General features: G+C 45.8%; 1 protein-coding gene across 2 annotated transcripts in view; it reads right to left on the minus strand.

Annotated features, from left to right (window-relative positions):
- The window catches only part of LOC120525835 (phospholipase ABHD3-like), a 44,114-nt gene extending 41,530 nt beyond the window's left edge, over positions 1-2,584 (minus strand). The window contains exons 1-2 of one of the 2 annotated variants that reach the window (XM_039748448.1): positions 2,513-2,584; positions 2,147-2,404 (exon numbers count right to left, since the gene is read on the minus strand). In XM_039748448.1, the coding sequence (XP_039604382.1) occupies positions 2,147-2,281 (135 nt within the window). In that variant the 5' untranslated portion in view covers positions 2,282-2,404; positions 2,513-2,584. Of the gene's footprint in view, positions 1-2,146 lie in introns of both variants that reach the window. The other variant, XM_039748447.1, reaches the window with a different exon arrangement.
- Between the last annotated feature and the right edge of the window lie 13,108 nt (positions 2,585-15,692).

Genomic DNA, 15,692 nt, shown 5'->3' on the forward strand with positions numbered 1-15,692 from the left:
CTTTCCACTGTCTGGCTAATATCTTTAATGAATGTGTGTGACATATTTAGTCTTGCAGATCGGACATAAAACCTCAGTGAAAAGACACAAGGTGAGGCAGACCGTACCGTGCCACACGGTGCTCGTTGCCGCTGTTCTTCTACACAGAGGCTCTAAGCGCCAATAAGTTAGCGATATCAGAAAGTCAAGTGCACTGCAGTGGTCCGTTTATTTTTATATTTTGTTCTAACTAACTGCCAAAATGGAAGGTTAAGATTTTTAAAATTAGAGGAGAATAAGGAGGACTGTTACAAGAAAGTGACAGAGATATTCGTGGAGAAGGACAGGCGCATGGACTTCATTTACAAGTAAAGGTAAGACCATAAATGGTTTTCAGCTTTATAAAAAAAAATGGGATCAGACTAAGAAAAAACAAATACAATATTTAAAAACTAAATTTTTATACTTTTGTTGACAGGTCTGTACTAAAATTGATTAAAGAATCAAAATTAAAAGCTTTTAAAAACAACTAAATATTTCAATTAAGGTCAAAATTGAAATCTGTTTTTTTTTTTTATACACCACTCTATACTTTAATTTGTATTGAATGAGTATGAATTGTGGAATTGCAATGGCAAATTCAGAACATGTGTAGGGTGCGGAACAAATGTGCTCTCTCCGCTCTCTCTCGCCACTATAAATGTAACGGTCTTTCTTAGCCAAATATGTACCTTACCTATGTGTATGCTGATGAGATATGAAACACAACCAGTATTCAATGTGCATGCTGCCAACTGAATAGTGAATAAGCTACTTTTTTGGATTCAAATACAGTATTTGTAAATCTGACTCTGAAGGAGTCCGTGCCTCACCAGCCATGAACCCTACCGCACGTCACTGAATGTATCTACTTAACTTGAGCATGAACTTAATTGCCAGGAAACATATAACAAGTTACATAGAATTAATGACACCAACACAACATTACATACAGTAAACACAAATATACAAAAGAATACAGTAAAGTATGTGTTTCTGCCCAATAATATAGTAAGTCTTGTATAAAATAAACATAATTTATACTGAATGGAGGAGATAGTGCCTAAGAATATGTTTCTATGCCAGATAATGCTTCATCGACGGTAATAACTGAAAGAGGTGAGTGAAGTCTTTGCTTATATTTAAGGCTCGTTTTCTGACCTATAATGCGCACAGGAACTCAATGTCCAGTTTCAGTCCTACAGTCTTTTCTGTTGTCCGAATAACATGCTGCAGCTTTTATTTGAAGTGAGCAAATGCATTGCCACATCAGATTGTTTTTGAGACAGCAAGAGTTAACTAAAATGAAGCACAAAATGATGCCTGAGCAATAATTAAGAAACTGTTGGAACAAAACCTGGCTGTCAGCCATCTAGCAAACTGGTTGTAAAATTGTGCAAAATATTTCATGAAACAACCAAAAGAATGACCATCAACTTTAGCTAATAAATAACAATGACACGGTATTCTGTCATTTGTGTGGTACAAAGTTTCAAGACCCTGCAACTTGCCCTCACCTATGTATAAAAAATAATTGTGTATTGGGGCAAGTGACGTGTTTCTGTGTCACAGGCCAGACTTGATAACTTTTCTAAGGAGAAATTAATTCAAAGGAAAAATAATTGACGCCGGACATTCAGCACTGCTTTATTCAATAGCGGAGAAACGGAATTATGCAGATGAATGTAATCTCTGAAAAACTGATCTCTCTTATACAAAAATATGCTAAACGAAACGTTTCGGTAATAAAATAAATCCGATCAAACAATAACAAAGAATTCAACTGCTACTCGAGTCGTTTAATGATTCAACCCTAAAAGCCACAAGTAGGATGAAGGTTTAAGAACAGACAGCTTCTTTTGTAAGATGTTTAATGCAGCAGACCGCAGGAAACCACCTACTATACTTGACATGTTGGCTAATGAAAGTGCACGCATGCGCAATGGTAATGTGATCTTGTAGGCTAGAGGCCAATTCTACTTCAGCTAACATTCTAACAGTTAATTTTGTAATATTCCACCTTTGATTGCTGGGGATGTATGACACAAATACGGGGCAATGGGATCTGGTTGGGGTATAAGGTTGTATTTACAATAATGAACATAGGATTCCGCACACTGTTACTAACCTCGCCTTTACTTCTCCACCGGTAGCACAGAAAAGCGGCTGCGGCGCCCAGCACCACAGTCCCGGGCTTGAACAGGTAGTCCAGACGACCCAGCCACGTCTCAGCGTGGGTTAACAACGTCGTAGCTATAGGCATGAGACTTGACTACAGAAAGAATACTATAAAGGTGGAAACCGGTAACTTCTTCGAGTTCAGATGCAGTTCCTGTTCCTCAGTTTAGGCAAGCAACACTGTCCTCAGCTGCTCTCTTCGTATGCTCTGCGGATATTGAGAACAATAGTAAATCTACTATTCCTTTGTCACGGCACCGTTAAAGTTTTCGCCATATGTAAAATGACAAAGTTCACTAGTATAAAATAACTGTACCAACAGAAAACCGGCTTATCAGGACCCAGTTAGCTTAGTTGTCAGAAAAGATGCCTGCAAGGAGAAGACCATCGCCCGCCGCAACCCCCTTCGCGCACTTGAATTTGCGTCATCGGCTTGCGAAAAAATGCACAAGAGACGTCAGCACGGGGGATCTTTTATTAAACATACTGGCCACATGCTGGGACAGCAGATGGCTGAGCAGAGGCAGACCCCAGACGAGACAATCGCCAATAAATGTCCCCTAGCAGCACGCGTAGATATATGTCCGATATTATGTAACGGAAGAACAATGAGTTTAACATCAGAGATTTACTTGTTCGTAGCGCCTCCCTTTTAGAATGTGACACTTGGTTACAAGTCTAATCCGCTCTTTTATTAAACTCGTTATGCCTCCGAGCGTGCAATCCTCAAACGCTCAAAAACTGAAGCAATTGATTGCCACTTATCGCTGTACATCATTATAATGTGTTTATTTTTAATGTCCACCCGCCTTGTCATTTATAACTATGCATAATTATGTGTTTATTTTTAGTGTCTATCCGCCTTTCCTTTCCAGGTAGTATCGAGGAAATATTTGACACACCGACATCGAGGAAGTTAAAGAGCTGGGCAGCTAACCTGTAGTGTTACTATAGGTCCGGCGATAGCGTTTGCACTTATTAGGGGCTTAGCCACTTCACTCTGATAATGTTGTTACTTAACATATTTGGCAACAACCGTGTTAGTTTACCTGCAGTTCTTCATGCATGTAACAACGCAGCACCGGAGGAAGAAAGGCTGTACTCTCAAAGAGCAGGGGTGCCCAATGAGTCGATTGCGATCGATCGGAAAGGGAGTGCAGGTAGATCGCGTTGCATTCAAATTTTTTTTAAATGTTATTCTATCGTATATCCTCCCTATGGCAATTGCCACTTTATTGACATACAGGGCGGCCAATCTGACATCTCTTTTCTTCTAACACACTGGCCATCAATCACGCACGATCAAACGCGCGAGCTACTGCAAAACGTCGGCTAAGTGATCTAGTTAGCCTTCCAATTTCTATCGACTAAAGAAGGGATTTGCAAAAAATTGGTTTTTATGGGCTGGATGTGGAATTGGAAGAGGATTTGTTCTCTCACAATGTCACAATCGAAGTGCGTTTGTCTGATCTGTCAATCTATCATTGCTATTCCAAAGAAGGAAAATGTGGAAAGGCACTTTCGAACTGTTCATAAAAACTACGAAACTGACTTCCTTCCGAAAAGCGATCTGAGAAAAGAAAGGAGAGGGAACTAAAATCGCAGTTAATCGGACAGCCGTCATTTTTCACTCGGCTGAATTCAAAAGCAAAGGCATACACACGAAAGCATTGTTCCGGGTGAGTCACTCGATCATTAAGCATGAGAAGTCCTTCCAAGATGGAGAGATGATAAAAGATGCCTTCGTTGAGGCAGATGGCTAGGGAGAAATTCCTGCTGAGATTTCAAGATTCCCGGCCGGAGAAAAAGGAGTTTTTAAACATGCAGAATACAAGCAACTTAATAATGATCAATGGCCGCTCGACTTGGCATTTTTTCCGATCTGACCAACATGTTGAATGAGCTTAATTTACAGCTGCAAGGAAAAGAGAAAACCATGGGAAATATGATTAGCTCAGTTAATGCTTTCAAACGAAAAATGCAACATCGGTCCTCAAAGCATTTGGGGAACATCAAAATCTTCGCGTCAGCGCTGGAGACGCAATGGAAGTCGTGTGCGCAACTTAACAGCATAAGCTACACAGAGCAGATTGAAAATTGTCTGTCAGACTTTAACTAATGGAAAAAAGTAACGATTCGAGTGTTGCCCAATGTAGAGGAGTAAGAATAGCGTTTCTTCTTCACAAATGTACTCAAGTAAAAGTAAGGTGCAGTAAAACTACTCTTAGAAGTACAATTTTTTTAAAAAGTTACTCAAGTAAATGTAATGGAGTAAATGTAACTCGTTACTACCCACCTCTGATACTCTCTCTCTCTCTCTCTCTCTCTCTCTCTCTCTCTCTCTATATATATATATACATATATATATATATATATATATATATATATATATTGTGGCGTCTTCCCAGGCGTAATGGCGATCGAGGCGGTCACTTGGTTAGTCCTTTCTTTAATTAATAAAAGCGGTTGCTGTTGGCGCAACCACGCCGAACAAGCAGAACTTAAAAACAATCTCACAGCGAGCGACATGACCGAACTTCTCTCCTGTCTCCACCCTCCTCGTTCCAACCCAGCGCTCCGCCCTCCTCCTCGGCTCCACCCCCATCCCTCCGAACCTCCTTTACCTTCCACTCTATTACATGAGAAATAACAGGGACAACAGAATAAATAACTGAGGGATGCAAATCACAGAACACAAACTGCAAAACAGAACTCTACAATAAAGAACAGAACGCTACACTGCTCCCTCCCACTAAGACCCTCGTCCGAGGGTCCCACAAAGTCCCTGAGGTGCCCGGGGTCTTCTCAGTCTCCGAGGCCTGCGGGTGTGACGCAGGTGGCTGTGCCTGTGGTCCCGCAGCAGGAGGGTGCAGCGCAGGGGAAGTCAAAGGGTCAGCAGATGGAATAGCAGCTGGGAAGGGGTGGTGGCCACCCGGTCCCTTTGAGAGGGCATGGGCGCCTAGGGCTCTGTTGAGGCTGACCAGTGCCCCTGTAGGGTGCCAACCTGTCCCTGTGGAGGGCCACCCGCCTTCCCCTAGGAGGGAGCTGAACTCTATAAACCACCTCTCCCAGTCTTTCAAGCACTCTACAAGGGCCCACCCAGTGGCAGTCCAACTTAGGACAGAGACCCTTCTTTTTTGGGCTATAGACCCAGACCAGATCCCGGCCTGGAAGTCATGACCTTTAGCCGCATGTCATAACACCTCTTCTGTCTTATGCCTGCTTTTGTAGCTGGTCACGGGCAAAGGCATGAGCTGAATCCATTCTGTGCTGGAGCTTGCTAGCATATTCCGGCCCTGGCGGAACAGCGGCACGTCAGGGGGTCTCCCAAAGGTCATCTCCGGTGGTGTGCGCAGTTCTCGTCCCAACATGAGCAGGGCTGGTGTGCATAGGGTGGAGTCCTGTACCGCAGACCTGTAGGCCAATAAGGCGAGGGAAGGTGAGTGTCCCAGTCCCGCTGGTGCTCTGCCGTGAGGATGGCTAACTGTTTCACCAGGGTTGATTGAAGCGTTCAACCAAGCCGTCGCTCTGGGGGTGCAATGGTGTGGTCCGGGTCTTCCGCATGCCCAGGCGTACGCGCATGGCTGAAAACACAGCCGACTCAAAGTTCCTTCCCTGGTCACTGTGGATGGTCTCTGCGGCTCCAAACCTTGCAAACATGCCCTCCACCAGGGCATCAGCCACGGTCTCTGCCTCCTGGTCTGGAATGGCATACGCCTCTGGCCACTTGGTAAAGTAGTCCATTGCAACAAGGATATAACGGTTCCCCTTATCTGTACAGGGGAACGGGCCCACTATGTCCACCGCGACTCTCTCCATCGGGGCTCCCACTGCCATCTGCTGAAGTTCGGCATGGGACTGATGAGGGGACCCTTGTGCGCTGTGCAGAGGTCACAGCGACGGCAGAAGTCTTCCACGTCCCTCCTGACCTGACCCCAGTAAAACCCTTGCCTGATGCGACGGAGAGTCTTTGCCACCCCAAAGTGACCAGTCCCTGTGGCACCATGGCATGCCTGGAGGATATAGTCCCTCAGGGACCGGGAACCACCACCTGCCACCTCTCCTCTCCAGTGGCCGGCTCCTTCCAGGCCCTCTGCAGTACCCGTTCTCTACCCTAAGGGCATCAAATTTCTCAAATAGTCCTTTGGAGGCAGGAGAACACCCTGCCACCTCCTCCCACTGTGGTTTGCGGCCTGCCTCCACCCAGCGTAGCACCGGCTGTAGATCAGCGTCTAGCCCTTGTTGAGCTCTCCACTCTGTTTGGTCCAACATTTGAGTCAATCTGCAAACCGGTCCACCCCCCTCACATGTAGCATCTTGCTCCTCCTCCCCCTTGATCTCGGCCTCCCTGGCCTCTCTCTTCTCACAGTACTTGCAGCCCGCATGCACACAAGGCGTCGGGACATGGCGTCAGCATTAGTGTGCCGGGTTCCGCCCTGTGCTCCACTGTGAAGGAATACGATGCCAGCTCCTCAAGCCAGCGGGCTATCTGGCCCTCTGGTTCTTTAAAGGACATCAGCCACTGTAGGGCAGAGTGGTCGGAACGGACGGTGAAAGGGAGGCCGCACAGGTAGTACCTGAAATGTCCTATGGCCTTAACAACTGCAAGGAGCTCCCTGCGGTCACGCAATAGCGCCGCTCAGCTTTGTTGAAAGTCCTGCTAAAATAGGCCACTACTTTTCCCCTTCCTCCCCTACTTGGCTCAGCACCGCCCCATCCCAACACCACTGACATCCGTGTCAAGGATGAACGGCCGACTGGGGTCGGGGGGGGTGAGGATCGGAGCGTTTGTCAGTGCCATCTTCAAGGAGCTGAAGGCCTGCTCGCACTCTGGTGTCCACACAAAGTCACAGCCCTTTCCTGCAAGCGGAACAGGGGTGCAGCTATACAGGAGAACCCCCTGACGAACCGCCTGTAATAGGAGGCCAGCCCAAGGAAGCTCTTCAAGTCCTTGATGCTGGTAGGCGTCGACCAGTCCCTTACCGATCGGACCTTGTCCTCCAAAGTGCTGATTCCCTCACCCCCGATCCTGTGTCCCAAAATTCCAGTTCCTTCCTCATGAAGCAGCACTTTTCTGGGTGCAGCTTCAGTCCTGCTGCTGCTATCCTCTGTAGGACTCTCCTCAGCGAACCCAGTGCAACCTCGAAGGAGCCCACATGCACAAGAATATCGTCCAAATAAACCAAGCATTCTTGGCGGGGGATGGCATCCAGGACCCTTTCCATTAGCCGCTCAAATGTGGCTGGGGCGTTACAAAGGCCAAAGCTGAGGACCTTGAACTGCCACAACCCCCGCCCGGTGCAGAAAGCAGTCTTGGACGGGCCTCTGGGCTGAGTGGGACCTGCCAATAACCGCTGCGTAGGTCTAATGAGGAGAACCACGATGACCCGACACCAGATCCAAGGACTCATCTATGCGGGTAGCGCGTGAGTCTTTTAGTCACACTGTTCAGAGGCCTGTAGTCTCGCAGAACCTCATTTTCTGACTCTTCTTTTTGTGGACCATCACAACCCCCGAAGCCCACGGGCTATTGGACGGCTCAATGATCCCTGCGTTGAGCATTTCCTCAATCGCCGTGTCAGCGGCCTCCTGATGTGCCAGGGGAGGCGGCGGGCGTGTCTTGATCGCGCGCGTCCCTGTGTCGATCTCATGGTGGACCAGGTGTGTCAGGCCGGTCTCTTCTGAGAGTGCGAAGATGTCCTTGAATTCCCACAACACCTGCCACAGCTGCTCTTGTTGCTCGGGTTGCAGGCCATCACAGCTGCGCCTCCAGATCTCTTTCACGCCGTCAACCTGTCAGCCTCCCCCGACACCGGCTGTTGGACCAAGGACTGTGGCTGTACATCTCCCCTGGTGTGGATGACAGGGTGCACGGGGACAGGCGGGTCCACCTGCAGGGGTAAGTCCTCCATCTGATGGGTCCCCGCTGCTTTCGATGCCGCTGGAGGTGAGCTTTGGGACTGTGCAAGTCGGACCATCTGCACCATGGGACCCCCCGGGAACTGTAGTGTGTTTTTCCCCAAGTCCAGTACACACCGAGCTGCCCTTAGAAAGTCTAGGCCTAATATGCACTCATCCTGTACAGCTGCAACCCACACCTTAAAGTCCACTACTAGGCCACCTACCGGATGTTCACCAGCCCCCGCCCCAGCATGGGAGTTAACTCCCCCGTCACAGTTCGAAGCTTGACGGATGTGGCTTCCAACTGCGTCCCTGCTGGAACCATGTCGGGTCTGAGGAGCGTGGCAGTGGAGCCCGTATCTATTAGAGCTACACAGAGCGCCCCCTTCAGGGTGATAGGGACATGGCAGAAGTCCCCAACATGAGTCCAGCCGACGACCCTGATCCATTCCGCGCCGTCGTCTGCTTCTGGGGAAAGCTGAGCCATACTTTCCCGGCTTTGCAAGTGGGCTCTACCCCACGGACCCACGGAGTGGGACGGATGAGTAGGGGTCTGCGCCGTCCCTTCTACGCAGACCCTGGGCCGTTTCCCTGTCGGTCAGCACGCTTTGGGCACCATACGCTGATGTGGCCGCCCTGGCCGCACACCCAGCAGACAAGATCTCCGCGGCGAGGTCGGCCGCTCTGCGGGGGCTGGAGTGACACAGCTCGAATCATCTCTGTCAGCTCGCTGACCCACGCCGGCTCTCTGGTCCTTGAATTTCGCTACCCACGGCCCTTGCAACAGGGCTACAGGTGAAGGCATCAGTCTCAACCGTAGCTCCCACCAGCTCCCTCTCCAGCGCTATCTCTAAAGCGTTCTGCAGCGTGCGAGGGTGGGCCAGCTGCGTCTGTACCCGCAGATCCCTCGGGGACAGAGCCCGGATGAATTGGTCCCTTGCAAGCTCGCTCTGCACCACGGCTGGCATGTGCGAGTAAGCCCTCCTCGTCAGTGTTTCAATCTCTGCAGCTAAAACGCGGAGCGGCTCCCCTGTCAGTCTCTGTCTATTAGCTAGTTCAGAGCGCAGGACAGCGGGCTGATTAAATTGTCCAAACGCGCTGCAAGGCCCCAACTAAGGCCTCATAGTCACCCCGTTCTTCTGGGCTAAGTAACAGCAGACAGCGCGAGGCATCATCCGTGAGGCACAGAGCCAGCTGAAGTGCTTTGATGTCTTCGGACCATCCCGCAGCCTTCGCCAGCAGTTCAAATTGGGCATAAAAGGCCTCCCAGTCAGTCTTACCAGAATATTTCGGCGTTTTCATCTGCGGCTGGACACATAGGGGGCCGCCATTTCTGTTTCCGTTCAGCTTCCCCTCCTTCCTGGTGAGTATTTGCGCGCCAGCGCCGTCCCCCGCCAACCCCGCGCTGAATCCGGCATCAGCAGCTAGCTTCCTGGCCGTCTGCCTCAGGCGAGCTACATGCTCCGTATCCCAGAGAGCGTCTATCCTACGTCCCGGATAATCAGCGTTATCACCGTACTCCACCTCCTCCTTGACTTTTGGTCGAGCGCCTGCGTTGTCCCGCTGTGCAGCCATGCTGCTCACGGTGATAGCAGGGTTAGCTGGAAGCTGCTAGATAGCTCACCCGAAAGCCGAGCACAATCCGCCGGTGTTTACTTCTGACACCAGTGTAGCGTCTTCCCAGACGTAATGACGATCCGAGACGGTCACTTGGTTAGTCCTTTCTTTAATAAATAAAACGGTTGCTGTTGGCCGCAACCACGCCGAACAGGCAGAACTTAAAAAAACAATCTCACAGCGAGAGCGACATGACCGAACTTCTCTCCTGTCTCCACCCTCCTCGTTCCAACCCAGCGCTCCCGCCCTCCTCCTCGGCTCCACCCCCCCATCCCTCCGGAACCTCCTTTACCTTCCACTCTATTACATGAGAAATAACAGGGACAACAGAATAAATAACTGAGGGATGCAAATCACAGAACACAAACTGCAAAACAGAACTCTACAATAAAGAACAGAACGCTACAATATATATACACTGTGTGCACAATTATTAGGCAAGTGAGTATTTTGACCATATCATCATTTTTAATGCGTATATTCCAACTCCAAGCTGTATTAACTTGAATGCTTATTGGATTTAAGCACGTCAGGTGATGTGTATTTGTGTAATGAGGGAGGGTGTGGCCTAAGGAGATCAACACCCTATATCAAGGTGTGCAGAATTATTAGGCAGCTAGTTTTCCTCGGGCAAAATGGGCCAAAAAAGAGATTTAACTGACTCTGAAAAGTCAAAAATTGTAAAAAGTCTTTCAGAGGGATGCAGCACTTTTGGAATTGCTAAGATATTGGTGTGTGATCACAGAACCATCAAACATTTTGTTGCAAATAGTCAACAGGGTCGCAAGAAACGTGTTGAGAACAAAAGACGCAAATTAGCTGCCAAAGATTTGAGAAGAATCAAACGTGAAGCTACCAGGAACCCATTATCCTCCAGTACTTTCATATTCCAGAGCTGCAACCTACCTGGAGTGCCCAGAAGTACAAGGTGTTCAGTGCTCAAAGACATGGCCAAGGTAAGGAGGGCTGAAACCCAACCACCACTGAACAAGAAACATAAGTTGAAACGTCAAAACTGGGCCAAGAAATATCTGAAGACAGATTTTTTCAAAGGTTTTATGGACCGATGAGATGAGAGTGACTCTTGATGGACCAGATGGATGGACCTGTGGATCAGTAATGGGCACAGAGCTCCACTCCAACGTGGAGGTGGGGTACTGGTATGAGCTGGTATTTTTAAAGATGAGCTAGTTGGACCTTTTGCATTGAAGATGAACTCAAAATCAACTCCCAAACCTACTGCCAGTTTTTGAAGACACTTTCTTCAAACAGTGATACAGGAAAAGACCATGATTTTTATGCAGGCCAATGCTCCATCACTTGCATCGAAGTTCTCCACTGCATGGCCAGCCAGTAAAGGCCTTAAAGATGAAGGAATAATGACATGGCCCCTTCCTCATCTGACCTAAACCCTATCGAGAACTTGTGGGCACTTCTTAAGCGCTAGATTTACGGGGAGAAAAACAATACACCTCTCTGAAGAGTGTCTGGGAGGCTGTAGTCACTGCTCCACAAAAAGCTGATCGTCAACAGATCAAGAAACTGACAGACTCCATGAATGGAAAGGCTTATGACTGTTATTGGAAAGAAGGGTGGCTATATTGGTCATTGATTGATTGATTGATTTTTTGAAATGTCAGAGATGTTTATTTGTAAATTTTGAGGTGTTTGTTTATTATTCTCACTATAACAGATGAAAATAAACAAGTGAGATGGGAAAATTTTCATTTTCCTTTAGTTGCATAATAAATCTGCACACTAATAGTTGCCTAATAATTGTGTGCACATATGTATTCCCCTGATGATGTTCACACTCACATTTCCGTTGTGAAACATTCAGGTTTCAGGTTTATTAACATTTTGGATTGACTGATAGCACTGTGTTTGTTCCATATTAAAATTAATCCTCAAAAATACAACTTGCCTAATAATTGTGCACACAGTGTATATATATATATATATATATATATATATATATATATATATAGATAGATATAGATATAGATAGATATAGATAGATATATATATATATATATATATATATATATATATATATAGATAGATAGATAGATAGATAAATATACACTGAGTATCAGAGGTGGGTAGTAACGAGTTACATTTACTCCGTTACATTTACCTATATATAATAAATATAAATATTGTGGCACGTGGCTGGGGGTGGTACCCAGCCGGGACGCCCAAGAAGACTGGAGGAGGGCGATCACCTGTAGGAGCCCTTGGTCACCACCAGGGGGCACCCCGGTGCCTGGAGAGCCCTGGACTTCTGGAATTCAGCACTCCCGCCACACCCGGGAAGCACCTGGAGCCCATCCGGGCATGTATATAAGGGGCCGCCTCCCTCCATTCGGGGGCTGGAGTCGGGTGAGGCGTGGACAAAGTCTTGCTGGAGAGGAGTGGAGGCAGCCTGATGAAGAGAAGCACTGAAGAGAGAGGCCTGGACTTTGGGATGATTGGTGTTGAGGCACTAGGTTGTGCACTGAACTGTAAATATTAGTGTAAATAAAATGTGTGTCCATCTGTCTGTGTCCGGGGCTCGTTACACTATATATATATATATATATATATATATATATATATATATATATATATATATATATATATTTATATATATATAGCATTTTTAATGTAGGTAGCTCATTTTGACCTGGTCATTTTAAAAGTAGCTCGCAAGCTGAAAAAGTGTGGGCACCGCTGGGCTAAAGCCTCAGGTTCGATCCCCTACTCCCTGTGACCACTTTTGTACTCCATAGGAAGAAAATTAACATCGAAAACACCCGGAGAACGTACAAACTGTAAAGATGATAGTGCCAGGATTTGTGTGAGCCTAGTAAGAACGAATGAACCATTGCAGATTAATGGAAGTGTTTGTAGAAAAAGGAGGCAGTGATCAGCCAATTACAGCTTACATTTAGCAAGGTAGCGCAGTGTTTTAACCTCTATTAATTAGCATCATAAACATTTTGAGCATTTTACTCACTCTCTCATTTTATTCTCTTTCTTTCCCAAAAATATTCTAAACAAAATATTTCGGTGTGTGTGTTTTTTTTTTGCACACTTAGTTTTACCAGTACAGTGTATACAGGAGTGAACAAGTGTGTGTTTGTGTGACAGATTGTGCCCTGCGACTACTGGTACCCGTTCCAGTGCTGTTGCTAATTTGGATTGGTTCCAGCGCCAACTACCCCGCCACACCTAAACGTCAGAACACCACGCAACACACCTCCACTCTCCAGCACTGATATTAGGAGATACCACTATACTACTCAATTTGGAAACCTTCAAATGCAATTTTCCCAATTGTATTTTACAAATAAAACTAACAGTTAAAGATTAATGAATGGATTCCAAAGATGTGTGTGTTTGGGTAATGTTTTATGTATCAGCATTACTGAGTGGTGGGCACACTTTGATCCAAAACTCGAATTAATCGGGCTATTTAAAAATTACAAATACATTTCTACATGCCTACATGGGCATTGTCACTGATTTTTTCCGGTGTAAAATTTCTTGCCAGTTCTTAGTCCATTCTGAGTTGCATTTGACCTGCATTTGAAATTACACAGATACAGTACATGGCTGAGTTGGTGGGGAGAACAGCCCCTTCTTTGAACCCGACATTGGTGAACTTATTTGCAGCTTCTGTTGACAGTTTAGGTATCCTAAAGAATCTTATTCCCTCTTTTAATAATATATATTGTAGCACCTGTGCGACTGAGGATCACTTTCAGGGTTTGACTGAGGTAAGCGACAGCACTCCACAGCATAGAGAAAGTGCCCAGTGATGGCACCCAAAACTGAAAGTGAGGAATAAGATAAGCCTGTATTTAGTGTAATCAATTGACTAGAATGAAACAAAAGTTATAAGCATATGTTTAATCATGCATTTACAAAGGGATAGATTAAAACTGCCAGTTTAATGTCACAGAGATAATTATATTATAAATATTATGACAGCAGCACTGAGTGTAGGGGAAGAAGCTAACATGGTTGATACCACACCGGTCCTTTGCAGGGCTCAATTGCACACCAGGGATGTGCGGTAAGGGGAGGCATCATGAAAACTAAAAAAACGAATTATGATAACATAAAATACATGTATCCACTGGTCTGTGCTATAAATTTGTTTTCTGTATGATTCAAATAATTTTGTGCATTTTTATAGTCAAAATCGCTGAATTTGCACATTTCCTGTTCAAATACAGGGGAGAAATGTGAGGTGTGGCAGCAACAAGCCGAGCCTCACTTCGGACTGCACTCTCCCTCACACACTGGGTTGATAAATGCAATTGACGCGTGCTTGTTGCTGTCCCTCTGTATATCGCCAATATAAGGTTTGCAGACACATTTATTATACACCCTGACTTTCCACAGTCTGGCTAATATCCTTAATGAATGTGTGAGACATATCTAGTCTTGCTGATCGGACGAAAAACTGCAGTGAAAAGGCACAAGGTGAGGCAGACAGTAAGTACAGGGCCGCACCGAAGGGGGCGCATGTGAGCCCAACAGGTCCTTGTTGCTGATGTTCTTCTTCGCAGAGGTTCTAAGCGCCAATAAGTCAGTGATATCAGAAAGTCAAGTGCACTGCAGCAGTCCGTTTATTTTTATTATTTGTTCCCACTGACTGTCAAAATGGAAGATTAAGATTTTTAAAACCCAAGGAAAATGAGGAAGACTTTTACAAGAAAGTAACAAAGATTTCAGTGGAGAAGAATAGGCGCATGGGCTTTATTTACAAATAAAGGTAAGACCATAAACTGTTTTCAATTTTATAAAAAATGGAATCAGACTAAGAAAAAAATAATCCAATATTTAAAAACTAAATTTCGACCGTGAATAAAATATTCTTTTGTTTTTCTTGTTATCCTTTCGTTGAACAGTCTATATTAAAATTGATTAAAGCATCAGAATTAAATCCTTTGAAAAAACAACTAAATATTTCAATTAAGGTCAAAATTGAAATCCGTTATTTTTTGTATGCCACTCTGTACTTTCATTTGTATTGAATGAGTATGCATTGTGGAATTGCAACGGCAAATTTAGAACACATAGAGGGTGCAGAGTAAATGTTCTCTCTCTGCTCTCTCTCACCACTATAAATGTAAAGTCCTTTCTTAGCCAAATATGTACCTTACCTATGTGTGTGTGTAAAGAATGCTGATGAGATATGAAACATAACCAGAAGTCAATGTACATGCTGCCAATTGAATAGTGAATAAGCTATTCTTATGGGTTCAAACATTTGTAAATCTGACTCTGAAGGAGTCAGTGCCTGACCAGCCATGAACCTCACCGCACTTCACATTTAGCAACAGAAACCTATAAATAAAGTGTCAGTTTAGTTTTCATCCAATTATTTACAAATAGATATTTTGAATGAGTTAGGTTTCCCTTCTTCCCATAGTTCATCCTACTTCCCCAGGTAAACCAGACTATTCACATGATCTAAGAGAAAATGTGATTAATCAGACCAGTCCACCTTCTTCCATTGCTCCATGTTCCAGTTCTGATGCTCACCAGCCCATTGTTGGTGCTTTCGGTGATGGACAGGGGTCAGCATGGGTAGTCTGACCCAGTTTGTGGCTATGCTGCCCCATATTCAATAAGCTGCAGGGTGCTGTGTATTCTGACACCTCTGTCTCATGGCCAGCATTAAGTTTAGTAGCAGTTTGTGCTAGACGAGTTGTTCAGTGGTATCAGACCAGATGAGTTGGTCTTCACATGACCATGACCCTGGTGCTGGTTTACCGGTTGACCTTTCTTGGGTGACTCCAGAAGTGACTGTACTCCGTTGGGCCCTTGAGCAAGGCCCGTAACCTGCAAGTGCTTCATCCTGGGTATGATAATGTGCATCCAGTCCTGTAAGCAGGTCCTTCAACTTGCAGGGAAAACTTGGAGGTTGGTGGCAGGATTGGCACTCCAACCACCATAAACAAAACTCACACTGTTCCAGTGTG

Source organism: Polypterus senegalus, chromosome 3 (genome assembly GCF_016835505.1).
Source record: "Polypterus senegalus isolate Bchr_013 chromosome 3, ASM1683550v1, whole genome shotgun sequence".
Taxonomy (NCBI): Eukaryota; Metazoa; Chordata; class Cladistia; order Polypteriformes; family Polypteridae; genus Polypterus; species Polypterus senegalus.